The following is a 21,295-nucleotide window of genomic DNA, read 5'->3' as shown; positions in this document are numbered from 1 at the left end:
CTCCCACATTTCGACAATATCCAGGGCCGGATTTAGGAATAAGCTTCACAAGTGTAAGCTTAGGGACTCGAGACCTAGGAGGGCCTCGGCTGGGCTGGATTTACCTACAGGCCTCATAGGTTGAAGCCTAGAGCCTCAAAATCTATGGGGCCTCCAGCCAAGATATTTTTTCCCCAAAGTAAAAAAAAATCCAGAGAAAAGAAAATTGGAGCGCTATCAGCGTTTCCACTTTGACGGAAATTACCTGAAATTCTGGAGGTTTTTGGGGGGGGAAAAATTGCGACCCCAGCTGCAAGGGTCTTTCAGCTTCGCGCTTGTGACATGCGCTGCGTGCACTTATTTCACATAATTTTTTTGTAATCCTGCCATACCACCCCCCCTTTTTGAAAAGCTTTGTACAGTGTATAATATTTTTGACACTGTCATAGGCCTTTCTTACATATGCTGTCACAACGCACTGTAGTCTCTAAACAACACTTCAGTAATTTTCCTTGCCCTCCATTTCAGAATAATAGTGTTTTAAGTTGATAACTCGACACTAGCACTGGCAATAAATAAGAAGCGCAGCTTTCCAGCCCTTATCTCATTGGCCACGCTCGGCTGCACATTGGTGTCAATCTGGTGGACTCTTCCATCTTCCACTCGTCATGGGGGTGGGGAATTGGGAGGGGCCTCACAAATGGAATCGCCTAGGGCCTCTCTTCATCTAATTCCGACCCTGCCAATATCCTTCTAAACCTTTCCTATCCACGTACCTTTCCGAATATCTTTTACCGTACCTTCCACAACTACTTCCACTGGCAGCTAGTTCTAGATACCCACCACACTATGGATGGCTTGATTGTAATTATGTATAGTCTTTTAGCTGACAGGATAGCATGCAACAAAAAGCTTTTCACTGCATCTTGGTACATGTGACAATAATAAACAAAACTAAACTCTTAGTGTGAAAAAGTTTCCCCTCGGGTCCTATTAAATATTTCCTCTTTCTGCTTAAACTTATGCCCGCTAGGCCTTGACTCCCCAACCCTGTGAAAAAGACTGTGCATTTACCTTATCTACAGTATGGCCCTCACAATTTTAGACATCGTTTAAGATCACTCGGTCTCATGCGCTCCAAGGAATAAAGCTGCAGCCTGTCCAACCTGGGACTTTTCACACAGTCGTACAAAATCCATCACATCAACAGCAAGGCATGAGTTTGATTAAATCTCTGCTTCGGTCAGTTCCACGTTAGGATTGGAATTTACAGACACTTTGAGCAAACTGGAGTTTCAGCGATGCTTTGTATTTCAAGCTTATTTTTAAATTTTTTTGATCAATTTAATAAAAGATGCATATTTAAGTTCCTTCACCTCTATGATGTTTTTAAAAACACTATGTCGGGAAAAAACTAACAACTCCACAATCAAAGTAGTTAACATCATAAATCAACATCAAAACGCACGATGCTGGCTCGCCTGGTCAGGCGATTTCTGTGGGAGGAGTGGACGGGCGATGTTTCGGGTCGAGACTCTTCTTCAGACTGAAGAGATGCGATGTTTCGGGTCGGGATCCTCCAGACTACTTCAGTTAAAGAAGTAAAGTAATTCTTTAGTCTAAAGAAGGGCCCCGACCTGAAATGTCGCTCCTTTGTTCCCTCCACAGATGCGGAGTTCCTCCAGCACTTTGCATTTTGATCCTGATTGCAGCATCTGCAGTTTCTTCTAGGTCCACTAAAAATCAACAGCTGCTTTTTACCAAACTTAGTTGCTGATCGACAGGGTTGAAAGAAAAAGCAGAAGTCTCCCGTTCTGACGAAGAGTCTATGAACTGAAACTTTAACTTTGTCTCTCCAAGCAGACTTTATCTGACCTCCTGAGTATCTCAAGCCTTTTCTGCTTTTATTGCTGATTTTCTGCATATGTTTTGATACGGTTTATAGGAGGAGTGTAGCTGGATGTAAATGTGTACAGATCACAATGTGCCCATGTTAGGAATTGCAAACAGATTTGGGAATTATAATGTCATAACTTTTCCCATCCTTGAAAGTGGATCAGAATTTGTTTAGGAAGCTACTGAGGAACAACTTATCATGGAATCGGGGGAATATCAGTGTACATGGAGATATGCATGCATGCATGACAAACAAGCACCCTGTTTATCGCATTATCAGGTGCTATGAAATTCAACTAGCTGCTGTTATTTTTGTTAGTTGCACCTGGTTGCATAATTCATACAAAACAGCAGGCCGTTTGGGCCTAAAGGGTCTCGACCCGAAACATCGCCCATTCCTTCTCTCCAGAGATGCTGCCTCACCTGCTGAGTTACTCCAGCATTTTGTGTCTGCCAAGGCCATTTGGGCCATCGGGTCCATGACAACCCCAACAGATCAATTAATTTGTAAAAATGAACTGCAGCTGCTGGTTTATACTGAAGATATACACAAAGGAGTAACTCAGCGCTTCAGGTAGCATCTTTGGAGAAAAAGGATGGGTGACGTTTCGAGTCGGAACCATTCTTCAGATTGAAAGTAGAGGGGAGGGAACTAGAGGTGGGGAAAGATGTTACATTTCACTCCCCCTCTTCTCTCCTTATCTGACACCCTTTTGTCTCATTCTTACCTCCAGCCTTTGTCACTTACTCCACACATCGGCCAATCAACCCCCCTCCCTTTTGCCATTTGCACTTGTTGCACCCTCGCCTCTCTTTTCTGCCTTTCTCCCCGCCTACTCCACTCAGTCTGAAGGTCCCACCCAGACATTTTGCCTGTTCATTCCCACCACAGACTCGCTGAGTAGTTCCTCCAGCACTTGGGTGCTCGGAATCCGATCATTGAATTTGTCCCATTGCCCCTCTGCTTATTTCCCAGTACCTCTGCAGCTTATTCCTTCTTACACACGCCTTCCAGCGTCTGTTTGATTTGGTTACCACTTACCTACAGTGGTCAATTAACCCACCAGCAAGTCTTTGGGATATAGTAGGAAACCAGAGCCCCTGGGGGAAACTTGTGCGGTCACAGGGGAGGACGTAAAAACTCCACACTGACAGCGCCCCAGGTCAGGATCTAACCCATTAGGTGGCTCAAAGAAGTGCAGGGTTGTAGGTTAATTGGTTTGGTGTAAATGTAAATAGTCCCTAGTGTGTGTAAGTGTGCGGGGATCGCTGGTTGGTGCGGACACGGTGGGCTGAAGGCCCTGGTTCCACACTGTATCTCTAAACTAAACTAAACAAAACAAAGGTTTTCACTATCTCAGTACACGTGACAATAAACTAAACTAAACTAAACCATTCCCACCACAGATGCTGCCTGACTCGCTGAGTTCCTCCAGCACTTTTGATATTGCTTCCAGCATTTGCAATTTTTGTCTCCAAAACTTATCTGGTCCTCTTTGTGACTTTGTTCCGGTCGAACTGACTAACCCCGTTTACCTTGTTATTTGATTAAGTGTGAAACACTTTGGGACATTCCAATCTTCTGAAAGGCATGTCAGAAATCCACTCACCTTTTTTTTTCCTCTGAATTTATTCGGTGACGCACTGCTTTGCAATATAACCCTTTCTACATCGACAGGCCAATAAGTCCACAGATTTCTAAAAAAGCTCATCTCTATGGTTGCCTGAATGTCTCCATGCCTGTTTGACTGCATGGTATCAGATTTCACACCGTGGTGAGATCACTTGACTGTTCACATGCGGGACAGGGTTGAAAGGGCACGGATATATCGGGAGAAGGTGATTAAGTTGCGTCTGGAGGTTGTCAGGTGATGGGTGACTTGATTTGGAATGGTGACCGTGCAGTATTAAATCATTTTGGAGAGAGCAAGCGAACATGTGCTGTACCTCTTCCAATCACTCAATTCAATGATACTTTAAGGTACAGTGAAAGGTGTTTTGCATGTAACCTGGTAAAATCATGCAGCAGACCTCACCCAGGCAGTGCACAAGTCAACACGTTTCTGGCGCAGAGAGAGTAACAAAAATGTTAATCATACAGGTTTTATCTTCTGCGAACCAGGTCTGCCGCCGCACGTGGCAACAGGCAGCCGTCATAGATCATTGAGCATTACAGCACAGGAACAGGCCCTTTGGCCCACAATGTCTGTGCTAAATATTATGCTACAGTAAAATTAATCTCTGCCTGTACGTGATCCATACCCCTCCATATCCATCTGCCTACCAAAAAGTCTCTTAAATAGCATATTGTATTTGCCTGCACCATCAACCCCTACAATGTGTCCCAGGCACCCACTGCTCTCTGTGTAATGAAAGGACTTGCCCCACATGTCTCCTTTAAACTTTCCCTCTCTGACTTTAAAGGAATACCCTCTAGTCTCTGACATTTTCACCCTCAGAGAAAGGTTCTGACTGTCTACCCTATCTATGTTCCTCATAATTTAATATACTCGATCAGGCTTTCCCTCAGCATCCAATGTTCCAGAGAAATCAATCCAAGTTTGTCCAACCTCAGTTTTGATAGTTTATTGTCACGTGTACTGAGGTAGAGTGAATGCTTTTTGTTGTGTGTTATCCAGTCAGTGGAAAGACCATACATGATTACAGTCGAGCTGTCCACAGTGTTACAGATACAGGATAAAGGGTATAACGTTTAGTGCAAGATAAAGTCTGATTAAAGATAGTGTAGGTCAGGATTGCTCTCTGGTGGTGATAGGGTGGTTCAGTTGCCTGATAGAACCTTTCCTCGTAGCTAATACTCTCTAAACTAAACTGTTCTGGTAAACCTGTTTCGCACCCTCACCAAAGCTTCCACATATGGGGCGACATTATGGGAAGATGTTGTTTTCAATCAGCCTTGAGGTTCTGGTAGTTTGCACCATTGAACCTTATAGACAGGGAATGATGTACTGGGGTAAACCAGGGATCACAGCTGTCATGGGGATTTTGGGTGAAGGTTCCTGCAGGTACCTGGGGTCAGTCTATGTAGAAATACTTGAGTTCCCTGGGTGGCATGGTGGTGCAGCGGTAGTGTTGCTGCCTTACAGCGCTTGCAGCGCCAGAGACCTGGGTTCGATCCCAGCTATGGATGCTGTCTGTACGGAGTTTGTACATTCTCCCTGCGACCGCATGGGTTTTTCCCCAAGATCTTCAGTTTCCCCCCACACTCCAAAGATGTGCAGGTTTGCAGGTTAATTGGCTTGGGTTTATATACTTGGTATAAGTGTAAATTGTCCCTAGTGTGTGTAGGCTTGTGTTAATGTGCGGGGATTGCTGGTTGGTGCGGACTCGGTGGGCCGAGGGACCTGTTTCCGCGCTGTATCACTAATCTAAATTAAACTAAACAAGAAGTACACGCTTACCTGTGTTCACCCTTGAGATCCCTCATGTCTAGCAGGAATGGTAGTACCGGTTCCTGGCTCAGACTGAAGTTCTTCTGAAGTCTTGTCTGAAGAGGGGAACAATATTTGATATGGGCAGCTAGAAAGTCCTTGAAAGGTAGAAGATGGAACTGCGCCGGAGACTTTTGTTTGATCCTAACCTCGGGTGCTGTCTGTGTGGAGTTTGCACGTTCTCCCTGCGGCCGCATGGGTTTACCCAAGGTTGGTTGAATAATTGCCCTCTGTAAATTGCCCCTGGTGGGTAGGGAGTGGATAAGAAAGTGGGATAACATTGAACTGGTCTGAACGGGTGATCGATGGTCTGCGTGGACCCAAAAGATGAAGTGAATGGCAAGGTCTCAAGGGTAAGGAGGCAGAGAGAGGTTGTGTTTGTTGCTGAAGGAGCCTCCATCATCTTGGGTTGTTTGCTGAAGCATCTGTTAAGACTGTTTCTGGTAGATGGGATTAGTGTAAATGATAGACACAAAATGCTGGAATAACTTAAGCGGAACAGGCAACTTCTTTGGAGTGAAGGAATGGGTGACGTTTTGAGTTGAGTCCCTTGTTCAGACTCTTCAGGCTGAAGAAGTGTCTCGATCTGAAATGTCACCCATTCCTTCTCTATAGAGAAGCTGTCGGTCCCTCTGAGTTACACCAGCATTTTGTGTATATCTTTGTATAAATGGTGCTTGATGGCCAGCATAATCTCAGTAAGCTGAAGGGCCTGTTTCTACAACTGTCTATGAGGATCAAGTCAGGGTTCCTGCAATGTCTTCCCATACTTTTGGCCTCTCCTCCCATTTTTGATTGTCTTAGATCTTTCCCATCTCCACGTGTTCGCTGTACCGACCTGAAACATTCATCTTGTGTTCCTCTCGCCTCCCAATATGGCTGAATGTGACTGAATATAAAAAAGTTCTGTTTTTTACTTTGTGTATTTAACCTTCGTCACAATTTTCATTTGGCTCTTCAATTGGAACTGCCCTATTTATTTGGTGTCGAAGAGCTCTTCAATTGGAACTGCCCTATTTATTTGGTGTCGAAGAGCTCTTCAATTGGAACTGCCCTATTTATTTGGCGTCGAAGAGGAGCTCTTCGGAGTTCATTAACCCAACTAAACCTCAAAATGGTTGTAGCCACCAGAAAGCGCAGAAGCCGAGATCTTGAGCAAAACACAAAGTGCTGGAGGAATCAGCTGGTCAGGCAGCATCTGTGGTGGGAATGGACATGCAACGTTTTGGGTTTTACACCCTTCTTGAGACTGACGAGGGACCAATTTGATCAGTCAGAAGGAGGGTCCTGACCCGAAATGTCGCCTGTCCATTCCCTCCACAGTTGCCGCCTGGCCCGCTGAGTTCCCCCAGCACTTTGCCTAAAATGTCTGTTTTGTTTTTGAATCTCCCACTAATCTTATTACAGTTTTTAATCTTTATTTTGCATAGTTATTGGGGGATGAGAAAAGCTTGCTCTAATTAGTTGGCGAAGGGGGAACTTATTGAGCTGCGTTTAAGCTCATCTGCTTTTCAATCAATTCAGGGCTTTGTGCTGCAAGGCAAGTGGCCGAAGCCGCTTATTTCAGTCTCATGGCTGAAATAAAACTGCTGGACCCGGAGAAATACAAGTCATTGCTTACGCTCTCCATTCTCCGCATTTTGCTGAACTGCGTAGTAAGGGACTTAGCAGCGTGACTGGCTTCTATGAAGCCAACCTTTGTTGCCAGAACAATGTCCTATTTGTTACCAATAAAGTAGAAAGAACAATGTAAACAGACTGGCCAACAAGCCATGCGTGTGGGAGGTTGCATCAAAGGGCACCCGTGCTCAGCCTCAAGTACCTGGATCCCTCCATCTAGGCTTGGTTCAAATCTCAGTGTGGCCACAGGAGAGTTTAAATTCAAGGAATTCAATAAATCTTGAACAATGGCACAATCCCCTTTTTTTGCCCAGGGTAGGGGAATGAAGAACTAGAGGGCACAGGTGTAAGGTGGGGAGGATATAATCAGAGGCTGTCCGTGCAAGATGGCCATTGGGAAATCCAATCAGGAATTCAGAAGAAGCTGGAAGAACTGCTGCCTCACAAGGCCAGAGACCCGGGTTCAATCCTGACCTCTGGCACTGTTGGTGTGGAGTTTACACATTCCCCCTGTGACAGCTTGGGTTACTTCCTGCCTCCTGCCTCCCCCACATCCCAAAGACGTGCGGGTCGGTGGGTTCAACGGTCGCTGCAAGTTGCCCCTCGTGTGTTGGGGAGTGGGCACGAGAGTGGAATAACAGAGAACTAGTGCGAGCGGGTGATTGGCGGTTGACGTGGACTTGGTGGGCTGAAGGGTCTGTTTCAATGCTGTATCTTTCAATGAATCAATTCTTATACAAATTGTAGTTTTCCGTTCTTACTACCTGGTAAGAACTGTTTTCTTTCCAAATCCCGTGGCTGGTCTGATCTGGTCAGTCCCTCTCCCTCTATTATATATGTCTACCTATCAAAAGCCCACCCCCAAGCGTACAAAATAATTCGGCTAGAAATATCTAGATAAAATAATATAACATGCTTAGCAGTAACTAGCCTAAGCATGAATAGCTCCTACAGTGCCACGTGTGGCCCAAAAGGGCAGTCAGTTCAGTAGGGATGCTGAACAATGATGGAGATTGTAGAGATTGTCCAGTTCGCCATGGATACTGACCTCTCCTCCACTGAAGGGATCAATAGGAAGGGCTGCCTCAAAAAGGTAGATAGTATCATCAAAGTCCCACACCACCCTGGCCACCCTTACATCTCACTACTACCATCAGGAAGAAAGTCCAGGAGCCAGAACGGTGAACCACCAGAACAGCTTCTTCTCAGCACCCATTAAGCTCCTCAACACTACATGACACTATAGTATAGTATAGTATATCTTTATTGTCATTTTCCTGGGTACTCGCATACCCAGAGGAAACAAAAAAACCTTGCTCAACCAGTGTCCATTCAGTGTGCAGTAAAAAATAAATAGAAATAAAAATACATATATCATGAACAAATTAAACACTCTACTCTCTACTAAACATCAACAGGCGTTCCGATCGACAGCGGCACGACAGTGGCTCTGCTGCAGTGTGTCCAGGTTGGTGGTTGGTGCGCGATACTTTGGCAGGGGGCAAAGTCCGTTTATCAGTCTTATAGCCTGCGGGAAGAAGCTGAGGAGCATCCTGCTGGTTTTGCAGCTAATGCTCCTGCACCTCTTCCCAGACGGCACTAACCTCAGCAACTATGGTCTTCTCTGGGCTCTGTCTTTGGTTGCACTACGGATGGGATTTTTTTTTGCACTTGTATTATGGTCATTAATTTATTGATTTACCATTATCTAAAAATGGTTATTACATTTGCAGGTCTCCTAAGTTGGGGCAAATAAGAATTTCATTGTTCCATTACAGTCATATTCAGTATTTACTTTAATGTCATTTTAACTGAGTACTTACATACACAGATGAAACAAAAATATTGTTTCTCAATCAGTTCCCATCAGTGCAGTTAATAAAACCAGAATAAATACATATAGCTTTAAAAAAAAAAATTTTAAATAGATTCCTACAGCATGGAAACAGGCCCTTCGACGCAACTTGCCGACACAGATCAACTTGCCCCATCTACACTAGTCCTACCTGCCCGCGCTTATCCCATATCCCTCTAAACCTATCCTTTCCATGGGTTCCGACCCGAAACGTCACCTCCTCCTTTTCTCCAGAGATGCCGCCTGACCCGCTGAGTTACTGCAGCATTTTGTGTCTACCTGTCCAAATGTCTCTTCGACGTCAGGACAGTACCTGCACATATGAGTCAGCACATTTGACAATTAATCACTCGTGACTCTTGACTTCACTGCAGGTCTCAGGTGCGACATCTGCGCCTTGTAAATCGCTCTGTTGAGGCTAAACAGGTTTGACACATTAAGTTATTATTCATGGAGTCCCTTTACTGCGGACTCTCTCTGAATAGTGAAATAAACCTTTATATGGAAAGAGAGTGAATGTGGGAAGGAGTGTCTGTACCCTGACCATCTGTCTTCAATTATGGTTCCAATATGCCTTCAGGAAAGTCTGAGCACAAATTTGGAATGGTTCCAAATCTTGGCCTTTGGTCCATTCCAGCTCGCTGTTTATGTTTGATGCAGGCAGTACGGTGTGTGATTTTTGTCTTCTTTCGAATGTGTTTCAGAAAGTTACTGGGACGTTGGTGCTGGCAGTATGCACCGCAATCATGGGATCCGCGCAGTTTGGGTACAACACTGGGGTCATCAACGCGCCGCAGAAGGTAAGGTGCCCGTCCGCAAAGAAAAGCTGCGGGAAATGTCCACTCAGCTTCGCAATTACGTTGTCCGAAGAAGGGTCTCGACCCGAATTGTCACCCATTCCTTCTCTCCGGAGATGCTGCCTGTCCCGCTGAGTTCCACCAGTATTTTGTGTCTATCTTCACAATGACATTTGCCGTTCTGATGGGATTGTGTAGTAAACGTTGACAAATTCATTTCATTTGGTGCCTGTCCTGGTGACAACTGCGAGCCATGTTGCAATGGCGAGATTTCAGTCAACAGTCTTTGGAGGAACAAAAAGGACACAAAGTGCTGGAGTAGCTCAGCAGGTCAGGCAGCATCTCTGGAGAACAGGGATAGATGATGCTTTGGTCCGGGACCCTCCTTCAGACTTAATCCGAGCTGAAACATCCCCTATCCATGTTCTCCAGAGATGCTGCCTGACCCGCAGTTACTCCAGCACTTTGTGTTATTTTTGTTTGTAAACCAGTATCTGCAGGTCCTTGTTTATACAGTGTATTTTAATGGTCTGAGAAACGACTACTGGAGTTCTCAACAGATCTTTATTCAAAAGTTCGATATCCAGTATACAGGTTCTTCAGACACGTCTGCCCACAACGGTGGTTAGCGCCGAACTAACGCGCGCAAGTGAAAAACCGCGCGAAACAAGCAGCCCCTCCCGAGTCACGTGACCGTGGCTTCCGAACGCCCAGTTCGATATATGCGTACGCTAGCAGGCACCGCAACAGTCTTTGAATATATTGAAGGAAGAGATTGATTGCAAAGAGCTGGATGTTAGGTTCCTGGGGGAGTCTGGAGAGTTACGGTCACAGACAGACTTGGACGTTGGATCGGACATGAGCCTGGGTCACCCTTATCACCGCTCCTGATTAGAACATTTGTGTAATTCCTTCAGGTTTTTGTGCAGTATTAGGGAAAGTTGAGAAATCTTTTCAGCTGTTTAGTTCAAAGAGAATAATTTTCTCTCCGAATCTGTGGGTACCTCCATATCCCAGTGATGTCGAACAAGTAATTTTCAACGGACTTAAAAAATGAGAGTTTCTGCAGAGTTAGATTATCCAACCCGACAATAACCTGCGCCCTCCTGCAAAGCATGCCCGTTCCCTCCCCGTAACCTGCATCACCCCTCTCCGTAAACTGCCCCCCTCCCTCTGCGACCTGCCCCACTCCCTCTCCATTACCTGCTCATCTCCCTCCATAACCAGCCCCATCCCCTCTGCAATCTGCCCCCCATTACCTCCCTCCCCCCCCCCCCCCCCCGCGAATTATCAGGGGCATCGAGGGAAATGATTATATTGGCCTCGCCCACCTCTTGCAAATTATTAAAACTTTAGCTGTGGGACTCTGAGAATGAGCACGTCACTGAGGCTTGCTTTATGTCTGAGAGTTGAGGACTTCCCTTACAGCTCTGAGCAAGGCTTGAGAGGTGCTCTGTTTGAACTGGAGAGGTTTGAGATTTATTTAACTGAGAATGACTGACAATAGTTAATGCAGCAGAGACTGGAGTTGAAGAGCAGGGCGCTCCTGATCTGGGCCCAGGTACAGTGGTGTTGTGACAATAGTGGTGAGTTCAGCGTTCAAGGTCTCCAAAGGCAGTGCATTGAAAGGCAGAATTTCTCATCCTGAACGGACAAATCCACACAAAGCCAGGTGCAATGTTTTCCAGTTAATGCAATAGTTTCTCTCGACAGCCCCTGTCACAGCAGGTTAAAGCTGTCCAAAAGCTGAGGGGCAGTGGACTGATTGTAGAAAATCCAACTGGCTTAAAGATGAGATGATTCTTTATCATCTGAAAGGAAGTAACACAAATTTGATTTGATTCTGACGTTGTATTTGGCTGCTTGGCTGCTCTTTCCATTACCAGGAGTGTGATGGGTTGGTGATAGAATTATAGCAATGGTGTGTGAGGAACAGCGTGGTGTAGTGTGTGTACAGGAACAGTGCGGAATGTGTGTACAAACAGCAGCGTGTGTGTGTGTTGGTACAAACGTGATTGTGTGTGCAGGGACATCGGTCTTCTTCTCGTGCTCATCTTGTTACAAATGTTGACCTCACTGTCATCGTCCGTCCTGGAAAGGACGCAAGCTTCCGGCGACAATCAGTGAGAGCCATCACTTGTTGCAATAGATGATGGTGGTAGCAGAATTACCTCAGGATGCTTCCAGTTTCCAGCCCCGCGTTGTGTCTTGGGTCTTTTTTTTCCATGTGTGTATGACTGCCGAAACAACATTTCATTTGAGCCTCTATGAGGTTCAAGTGACAAATGAATTGTATTGTGTATTGTGTGTGTATTGTGGACGCTTCTGCTATGGGGCCGGGACAGAGAGATGTGTGTGTGTGTGTGTACAAACAGTGATTGTGTGTGCACAGAGACAGCAGTGTGTGCATGAGTGTTGGTGTGCAGGGAGAGTGTGATGCGATGGAATACCACAGGCCTGATCGGTGCTGGCTGGAATAGTGAACAGTTTCACCGTCACGAGGATGATGCCAATCCCCCTGCCTCTCTCTCTGTCCTATCTTCTCTAATTGGATGAATGTACTCGGCAAATTTGTCCTCTCGGCTTTTCACAATCCGCACACTGCCAGGTTAGCACGGATGTAGCTGCAAGCCCAGGGCCTGACTGCAAAGAGTAAACCTGTCGGAGCTCATTCACAATGAATAGCCTGAGCCTAGCATCGCCTCTGCTGTGGTTCAGTTCAGTCTTAGTCCCTGCCCCACTAGCATTCAAACTACTCCCATTTTCAATGACCCTCAAGCCAGTTGAGTCAAATATGCAGCTGCGAGCATTTAAAATGGAGTCCTATATATAGCGGGAAACAGGCCTTTCGGCCCACTGAGTCCATGCTGACCATCGATCACCCGTCCTCACTAGTTCTATGTTGTCCCAATTTCTCATCCTCTCCCTGTACACTAGGGACAATGTACAGAGATCAATGGCACGGTGGCGCAGCGGTGGAGTTACTGGCTCACAGCGCCAGAGACCCGGGTTCGATCCTGACTACGAGTGCTGTCTGTATGAAGTTTGTACGTTCTCCCTGTGACAACGTTGGTTTTCTCCAGGTGCTCCGGTTTCCTCCCACACTCCAAAGACATAAAGGATTGTAGGCTCATTGGCTCGGTAACATTGTAAATTGTCCCTAATGTGTGTAGGATAGTGTTAGTGTGCTGGGATCGCTGGTCACCATGGACTCGGTGGGCCGAAGGGCCTGTTTCCGCACTATCTCCAAACTAAACTAAATTAAACTGTAGGGACTGAGGAACAGTCCCCTCTCTTCCCGACTTCTGTTCGCACCCTCACCTTCGTGCCTAACATGCTTGCCGCAAGGACTGCCACGTTGCGGTTTTGCTTTGAGCTGTGAGAACGGAGAGTGGGCTTGCCCAGACATGGTGGGCTTCACTGATTATGCTAGTAGTTTATGATGGAGGATTCTATTCGATGTAACTGGATCACAGCACGTCGAGTCAGCCAGCTCAGCATAACAATGTCTATTCACGACACGCTAGAGGCAGGAAACATGTGCCCGATGTTGGGGGAGTCCAGAACCAGGGGCCATAGTTTAAGAATAAGGGGTAAGGCATTTAGAACGGAGACGAGGAAACATTTTTTTCACTCAGAGTTGTGAGTCTGTGAAATTCTCTTGCCAGTTTCTGGATACTTTCAAGAGAGAGCTAGATGGGGCTCTTAAAGATAGCGGAGTCAGGGGATATGGGGAGAAGGCAGGAACGGGGTACTAATTGGGGATGATCAGCCATGATCACATTGAATGGCGGTGCTGGCTCAAAGGGCCGAATGGCCTTTACCTGCACCTATTGTCTATTATCTATTCACCTCCGCCTGCACGTGATCAATACCCCTCCGAAGATAGACACAAAGTCTCACTGGAGTAACTCAGTGGAACGGGCAGCATCTCTGGATAGAAGGACTGAAGAAGGGTCTCGACCCGAAACGTCTCCCATTCCTTCTATCCAGTGATGCTGCCTGAGTTACTTCAGCATTTTGGATCTATCTTCGATGTAAACCAGCATCTGCAGTTCCTTCCTACACAATCATATCTCCTCATTCTCTGCACATCCATGTGCCTATCTGAGAGCCTCTTAGCTGCCACTGTCATATCTGGCTGTGCGTTCCAGGCACCCACCACACTCTGCGTAGAACAATTCCCTTGCACGTATCGATTAGACTTTGTTCCTCTCACTTTAAATGTCTTTGACATTTCCATTGTTTAAGAGAATATATTTCACAATTTTTTTGGAGAGATCTTTACTTAGGCTGTGCAAGTTGAGTCAATGTTCAGCTTTGCTCAGCCTGCTACAGCAAGGATCCAATTAAGCTGGAAAAAATGCAGAGAATATTTACGAGGATGTTGCCAAGACCTGAGAGGCTGAGCTACAGGGAGAGGCTAGGAATTTATTCCTTGGAGCGTAGGAGGCTGAGGGGTGATCTTGTACATACACAACTGTGAGGGGAATAGAAGGGTGTCTGCATAGTTTTTTTTGTTTTTTTTTACCCAGAGTAGGGGAATCAAGAACTACATTTGTGGTGCCAGCATTTATTTTACATTTCAAAAATAAAATGTATTCATAATTTAAAAAAATATATACAAAAAAACAGTGCAAAACTCTTAATAGATTCTTAGTATTCTTAGTGATCAGTCTGAAGAAGGATACCAACCCGAAACATTGTTGAAACATTCCCTTTACAGATGCTGTCTGACCCCCCTGAATTCCTCTAGCATTTTGTGTTTTTTCTCAAGATTCTGACATCTGCAGACAGAGAGACTAGTCAGAGGGTGGTGAATCTGTTGAATTCATTGCCTCAGATGGCTGTGGAGGCATCGTCAATGGATATTTTTAAGGCAGAGATTGACAGATTCTTGATTAGTACGGGTATCAGGGGTTATGGGGAGAAGGCAGGAGTATGAGGTTGCGAGGGAAAGATAGATCAGCCATGATTGAATGGCGGAGTAGACTTGATGGGCCGAATGGCCAAATTCTGCTCCTACACCTTATGGACTTTTATGTTTCCGGAACATATTCTTAATGTTGGGTTATACATTCAGTGTTGCTGGTTTTACACACAATAGTCCTAGCACATCTGTTTTGTACATGCCCACATATGTTTGGTGTGATAACCCCTCCACTTGTTTGAGAGGTGTCCCCTCTGACTCGTGCCGAAGCAGAATGTTCCTGGACTGTAGTCCTCCCCACAGAGCAGTCATTAGTCACATTGAATTCTCCAATTTTAGGTAACTAATCTGCAAACAAAACACCTCTCCTTTTTTCCTCCCTCTCTTCACCTGTGCTCCACCTGGATACAAACCCATTTCTCCCTTTCCCATTCGCGCCGTTACATTCCACCTATATCCCTTCCTCTGGCTTCACATTTCACACCTCTTGTATCCGTAGCTCTTGATCTTCCACTTTTTGTCTCTGGCCTTTGTCCAACCATTTGCCAATGAACTCCTCCACCCCCCCCCCCCCCCCGCACCACTCACCTGTATCCACCTGTATCCACCTATCACTCTCCACACTTTGTCCTGTCCCACCTCTCTCCCAGTTTTCTACCCCTCTACCACAGTCAGTCTAAAGAAGGGTCCAGACCCGAAACGTCGCTGGATTACTTCGCCAGTAACGTGACCAGACCAGACCAGGCAGAACAGGTCTCTGCTCGCACAGTGCCTGATGGTGCACAGCAACCTGTCCGCGGGCCAGGGTGTGGTAGCTGGAGGTTAAACTAGTTCTGCTTAAACCAACATTACTGCTGTTTAAAAATTGCAAATGACAAGTGTGGCAGTGATTCCAGGAGTGCAAGTAGTGGTCATTTTCCATTGCCCACTTAAACTCTGATAAGGTGCACATGGGATTTGCTGTAGATTCTGAGGGGACGGGGAGAGACAGAGGGAGCAGGAGGAGAGGGAAGGTGGGGGGAGGGGAGGGAGCGAAGGAGGGGGAGGGAGAGAGAAACAGAAGGTGAAGAGACGGAGGGGGTGAGAGAGAGGGAGATAGGGGGGAGGGGCGCGGAGACAAAAGGGGAGAGAGGGAGATAGGGCACTAAAAGGAAGAGAAGGGGGAATTCATGTATTTATGACTCCCAGCACCAGAAACCCAGGTTTGATCCTGACCTCAGGTGCTGCTTTTGTGTAGTTTGCACGTGCAAGTATCAGGCAAATGAACCATCCTTTCCCCAATTGGAGAATGGTCCTGACCTACCATCTACCTCGTTCGAGACTCTCTGACTATCTTTAATTGGATTTATCTTGCACGAAATGTTATTCCCTTTATCCAGAAGACCCTTCTTCACACTGGTTAGGGATAAGGGGAATGAGAGATATAGATGACGTGGAGAAATAAAGAACAATTAATGAAAGATATTCAAAAAAGTAACGATGATATAGGAAACAGGCCATTGTTAGCTGTTTGTAGGGTGAAAATGAGAAGCTGGTGAGACTTGGGTGGGGGAGGGATAGAGAGGGGGGGAATGCCGGGGCTACTTGAAGTGAGAGAAATCAATATTCATACCAATGGGCTATAAGCAAAATATGAGGTGCTGTTCCTCCAATTTGCGTTTAGCCTCACTCTGACAATGGAGGAGACCGAGGACAGAAAGGTCTGTGGAGGAATGGGAAGGAGAATTAAAGTGTCCAGCAACCGGGAGATCAGGTTGGTTCACGCGTGCTGAGCAAAGATGTTCTGCGAAACGATCGCCCAGTCTGCGTTTGGTCTCGCCGATGTATAAGAGTCCACATCTTGAGCAACGGATACAATAGATGAGGTTGGAGGAAGTGCAAGTGAACCTCTGCCTAACCTGAAAGGACTGTCGGGGTCCCTGGACTGAGTCGAGGGAGGAGGTATAGGGACAGGTGTTGCATCTCTGCGGTTGCCGGGGGAAAGGTACCTGGGGAGGGGGTGGTTTGGGTGGGAAGGGATGAGTTAACCAGGGAGTTGCAGTGGGAACGGTCTCCGCGGAAGGTGGAAAGCAGAGGAGATGGGAAAATGTGGCTACTGGTGGGTTCCTGGTGGAGGTGGCGGAAATATTGGAGGATTATGTGTTGCATGCGATGGCTGATGAGGTGGAAGGTAAGGATTAGGGGGACTCTGTCTCTGTTGCGACCAGGAGGAAAGGGCTCCTATCCGTGGGATAGGAGCAGGCAGAAACAATGGGACTGCCAGGGCAGTTGTGTTTGTGGATTCTGGGAAGAAGGTGCTGGGAAATGGTAAGGTTGGAGGCTGTGGAAGGCACTCAGCCAGAAGTGATGAAATCAGTCATGGTGTTTGAGATTAAGGCCCGGTGCTCATCTGTGGGATCATGGTCCAAGGATAAGTAGGAGGAGGTGTGTGAGAATTGTCGCCTGGCCTCAGCCCGGTTGAGGTCGGCGCACCAGACTACCACGGCACCGGCACCTCCATTGTCGGCGGGCTTGATTATAATGTCAGGGTTGCTGCAGAGTGAGCGGAGGGCCGTACATTCACAGGGGGGGGTGAGGTTGGAGTAAGTAAGGGGGGGGGGGGGGTGGAAAAGTTGAGACGGTTAATATCGCACCGGCAGTTTGAAATAAAGAGGGCTAGAGAGGGTAGAAGTCCATGAGGAGGGGAACTGACGGAGATGGGAGAAGGGGTCATTACTGGGTGGTGAGGACTCCTTCCCATAGAAAAAGGCACAGAGACGGAGGTGACTGAGGAAAAGGTCCACGCCCCTTTATCTACTGTGGACACGTTGATTGTAAACATATGTAGTCTTTCTGCTGACGGTACCTTGGTACACGTGACAATAATAAACCAAACCGGTGTGTTTTCTCAGGGTGCTCTGGTTTCCTTCCTCATTCCAAAGAGGTTAATTAGCCTTGGTAAACTGCTGCTTTGTGTAGGATGTGCGTGCGTATGCGGGATGCATGATAAAACCAAGCAGCGCGTTACTTTAGCCTTTTATTGGGAGCATAAACCAGGACAACTTCTTTGAAGAGGTCACAGAGGAGGTTCCGCTGCGTTCACTTCCGAGCGGACGGTTCCGTGTCAGGAAACGTGTCCCCGGGAAACGTCCTTGTGCTGTGACCTTCCACTGAATTCAAAGTCAAACTCTGCAAGTCAATAACATGAAGTGAAGTGCAACAGTTGTGTTAACAATGGGCAGAGCATGTTCTCAACAAATGATCCACTGCTGCCACCTGCTGTTTATAACGCCACACTGCCCCGCCAGGACGCTGTCCACTCAAAGTCTACAAGAAAGATAAGAAAGTCGCACAGTCTGAAGAAGGGTCCCGACCCGAAGCGTCACCCACCTTTTTTCTCCAGAGTGGCTGCCTGACCTGCTGAGGTTACTCCAACACTTTGTGTCTCTTTGCATAATAAAGCCCTTCTGCACCACGGACATCCCAACTTTTAAACTTTTTGCACGCAAGAGGGAGACCTATTATTAATTACAATCAACATAATTGCAAATAGAAAACATCTGCAGATGCACTGTAGAAAACATACTATTGTGATGCATTCAAAATGTAGAAACAAGGAACTGCAGATGCTGGTTTACAAAACAAAATTATACACAAAGTCCTGGAGTAACTCAGCGGGTCAGGCATCATCCCTGGAGAACATGGATAGGTGACGTTTTGGGTCAGGACCTTTCTTCAGACGCGAAACATTACCTGAGCCTGAAGAATTGTCCTGACCCTACACCTACCCATGTTCTCTATAGTTCCTGTCTGGCCCGGAATGAGTTACTCCAGGACTTTGTGTCTTCTAACATGATTCTATCGCAGCTTGGTTTGGGGAACAGCTCTGCCCAGGACTATACGAAATGGCAAAGTTGTGGATGTAGCCCAGTCCACACAGAACAGCCTCCACACCATTGACTCCATCTACACTTCATGCTGCCTCAGGAAAAGAATCAACATAATCAAGGACCTTTTTCACCCCGGCCATTCTCTTCCCCCCCCCCCCCCCCCCCCCCCCCCCCCCCTTTCCTGACAGGCAGAAGATACAAAAACTTAAAATCATTGATCATCAGATTTAGGAACAGCCTCTTCACTGTTATCAGACTAATGAATGTTCCTCCCGTAAGCTAGGGCAGGGGTCGGCAACCTGCGAATGCAGCCCGTAATCCGAAATGATCCAGCCCGCAGGCGGATTTTTTTTCCCCGTAAGCATCCGGCCCGCCAAGCGCCCCGAGCGAGGCCGAGCTCTGGCTGTACCGCATCCTGCGCAAAGCAGCCAGCACGGCCGCGCATCTTCTCCGAACACATTTAAGAAAGAACTGCAGATGCTGGAAAAATCGAAGGTAGACAAAAATGCTGGAGAAACTCAGTGGGTGAGAAATGCAAGGATTGCATGAAGCTGCCTCACCTGCTGAGTTTCTCCAGCATTTTTGTCTGCCTTCTGTGAACACGTGATTTGATGCCTGCCATCCGGGGCGGGTTCCATGTGTACACGTGATAGATGTGGCCCGCCATCCACTCACAGACATGCGTCCCGGCCCCTATGCAGAACAAGGTTGCCGACCCCTGAGCTAGGATGAAGTCCCAATCTTCCACCCTACCTCATTGTGGACATTGGACTTTTTCTTTGTAACTGTCACGCTACAATGCTTTAAACCATATTTCACATTCTGGTATTTTCTTCTTATGCTCTCTCTGTTATACTTGTGGAAGGCTGAATTGTAGGGAGGAACTGCAGATGCTGGTTTAAAGCAAAGTCAGACACAAAAAGCTGGAGTCACTCAGCGGGTCAGGCAGCATCTCTGGAGAAAAGGAATGGGTGACGATGAGAATCAATCTGAAGCAGGGCCTCGACCTGTAACGTCACCTATTATTTTTCTCCAGAGATGCTGCCTGACCCATTGAGTAACTCAAGCTTTTTTTTGTCTGTCTTTGGATTGTACTCATGTTCAGAACGGCCTGGTTTAATTTTGAATAGCATGCAAACAAAAGTTTTTAACTAAACACTAATGGCAATAATTAGCAGTGTTTAGATCGATGAGCATGAAAGATTGTGTAAAGTCATGACGATGACTCTGCACTTTGTATGTGGTGCAATATTAATCGGTGTTGAATTTCCATTTCAGATAATCGAGGGCTTTATCAACGACACTTGGGTGAAGCGTTACAATGAGCCTGTTAGCAGATCAACGCTCACCTCCATTTGGTCTCTGGCTGTGGCCATTTTCTCCGTGGGAGGCATGATTGGATCATTTTCAGTGGGATTGTTTGTCAACCGGTTTGGAAGGTAATTCTTGGCACGGAGCATGATCAGCATTAACTTCCTGATTCACTGAGCATAAATATCACAACTCCACTCCACCCCCACCTAGTCTTCGTGCCCGCCTCGACAAGGCCACCAGCATAACCCCCGGAGGCTCCCTCTCCTCCCCTCTCGCATCAGGCAAGAGGTACAGAAGTGTGAAAACGCACATCTCCAGATTCAGGGACAGTTTCTTCCCCGGCAGTTATCGGGCCACTGCACCATCCTATCAGCAGTTTACAGAGTGTACTCAATTTCCATTGAGTCTGTCCAAAGCAAGCGATGTCTGCGATGGGCGCGCAGCATCGTCAAGGACTGCTCTCACCCCAGGCACAGTCTGTTTACCCTCCTCCCATCTGGGAGGCGCTACAGGCCTCTCCGTTGCCAGACCAGCAGGTTCAGGAACAGCTTCTTCCCTGCGGCTGTTACACTACTTAACTCTGCACCTTGGTGATTACCAGTCACCCCCCCCCCGGACACTCCTGCCCCCAGAAAAATTGCACCACTACTACTGTTTGTACATATATATATTTTACTGTTCACAATTCTATGTTTGCTCTTCTGGGTGAGATGCTAACTGCATTTCGTTGTCTCTGTAATGCACACTGACACTAAAGATTGAATCTGAATCTGGTCCCGACCTACCATCTACCTCATTGGAGACCTTCGGACTTTAAATCTTTAAATCCGACATTGCTGCATCTCATCTGGCACTAAACATTATTCCCTTTATCCAGTGTCTGCGCAGTGTGGACGGCTTGATTGTAATCATGTATAGTCTTTCCGCTGACTGGATAGCACCCAACTTTAAAAAAAAAACAAAAAAAAACTTCTCACTGTACCTCGGTACACGTGACAATAAATTAAACCAAACTATGCACAAGTATCTGACAAAGCTCAAACCTTGGCAATGTGTTGCACGCAACGCAACTTGCAACATTGGTGAGGCCGCACTTGGGATTATTGTTTAAGGAGGAACTGCAGATGCTGGAAAATCGAAAGGTTGACAAAAGTGCTGGAGAAACTCAGCGGGGTGCGGCAGCATCTATGGAGCGAAGGAAATAGGCAATGTTTCGTCCCCTTGGGATTATTGTGTTCAGTTTCAGTCGCTGCTACAGGAGAGATGCCACCAAGCTGGAAGGAGTGCAGAGAAGATTTACAAGGATGTTGTCAGGACTCGAGGGCCTGAGCATAGAGGGAGAGATTGGCCAGGCGAGGACTTTATTCCTTGGAGCCCATGGGGTGGGTCTGAAGGGTGATCTTATAGAGGTGTGTAAAATCTTGAGGGGGAATAGATAGAGTGAATGCATAGAGTATTTTCCCCATGGTTAGGGAAACGAGAACAGGAGAGCAGAGGTTTAAGATGAGGGGAAACGGTTAACAGGAGGCAGAGTGCGCAACATTTTCAGACCGAGAGTGGTGGGTATATGGAATGAGCTGTCA

At 46.7% G+C, this 21,295-nt stretch overlaps 1 protein-coding gene across 3 annotated transcripts in view; it reads left to right on the top strand.

Moving 5' to 3' along the window:
• Window positions 1-21,295, top strand: part of slc2a1 (solute carrier family 2 member 1) — a 58,222-nt gene that overhangs the window by 23,045 nt on the left and 13,882 nt on the right. For all 3 annotated transcript variants that reach the window (XM_033047864.1, XM_033047865.1, XM_033047862.1), the window contains 2 exons: window positions 9,507-9,602; window positions 19,677-19,837. In XM_033047864.1, the coding sequence (XP_032903755.1) occupies window positions 9,507-9,602; window positions 19,677-19,837 (257 nt within the window). The remainder of the gene's footprint in view (window positions 1-9,506; window positions 9,603-19,676; window positions 19,838-21,295) is intronic.

Source organism: Amblyraja radiata, chromosome 31 (genome assembly GCF_010909765.2).
Source record: "Amblyraja radiata isolate CabotCenter1 chromosome 31, sAmbRad1.1.pri, whole genome shotgun sequence".
Classification (NCBI taxonomy): Eukaryota; Metazoa; Chordata; class Chondrichthyes; order Rajiformes; family Rajidae; genus Amblyraja; species Amblyraja radiata.
This window is presented reverse-complemented; position numbering and strand designations above follow the sequence as displayed.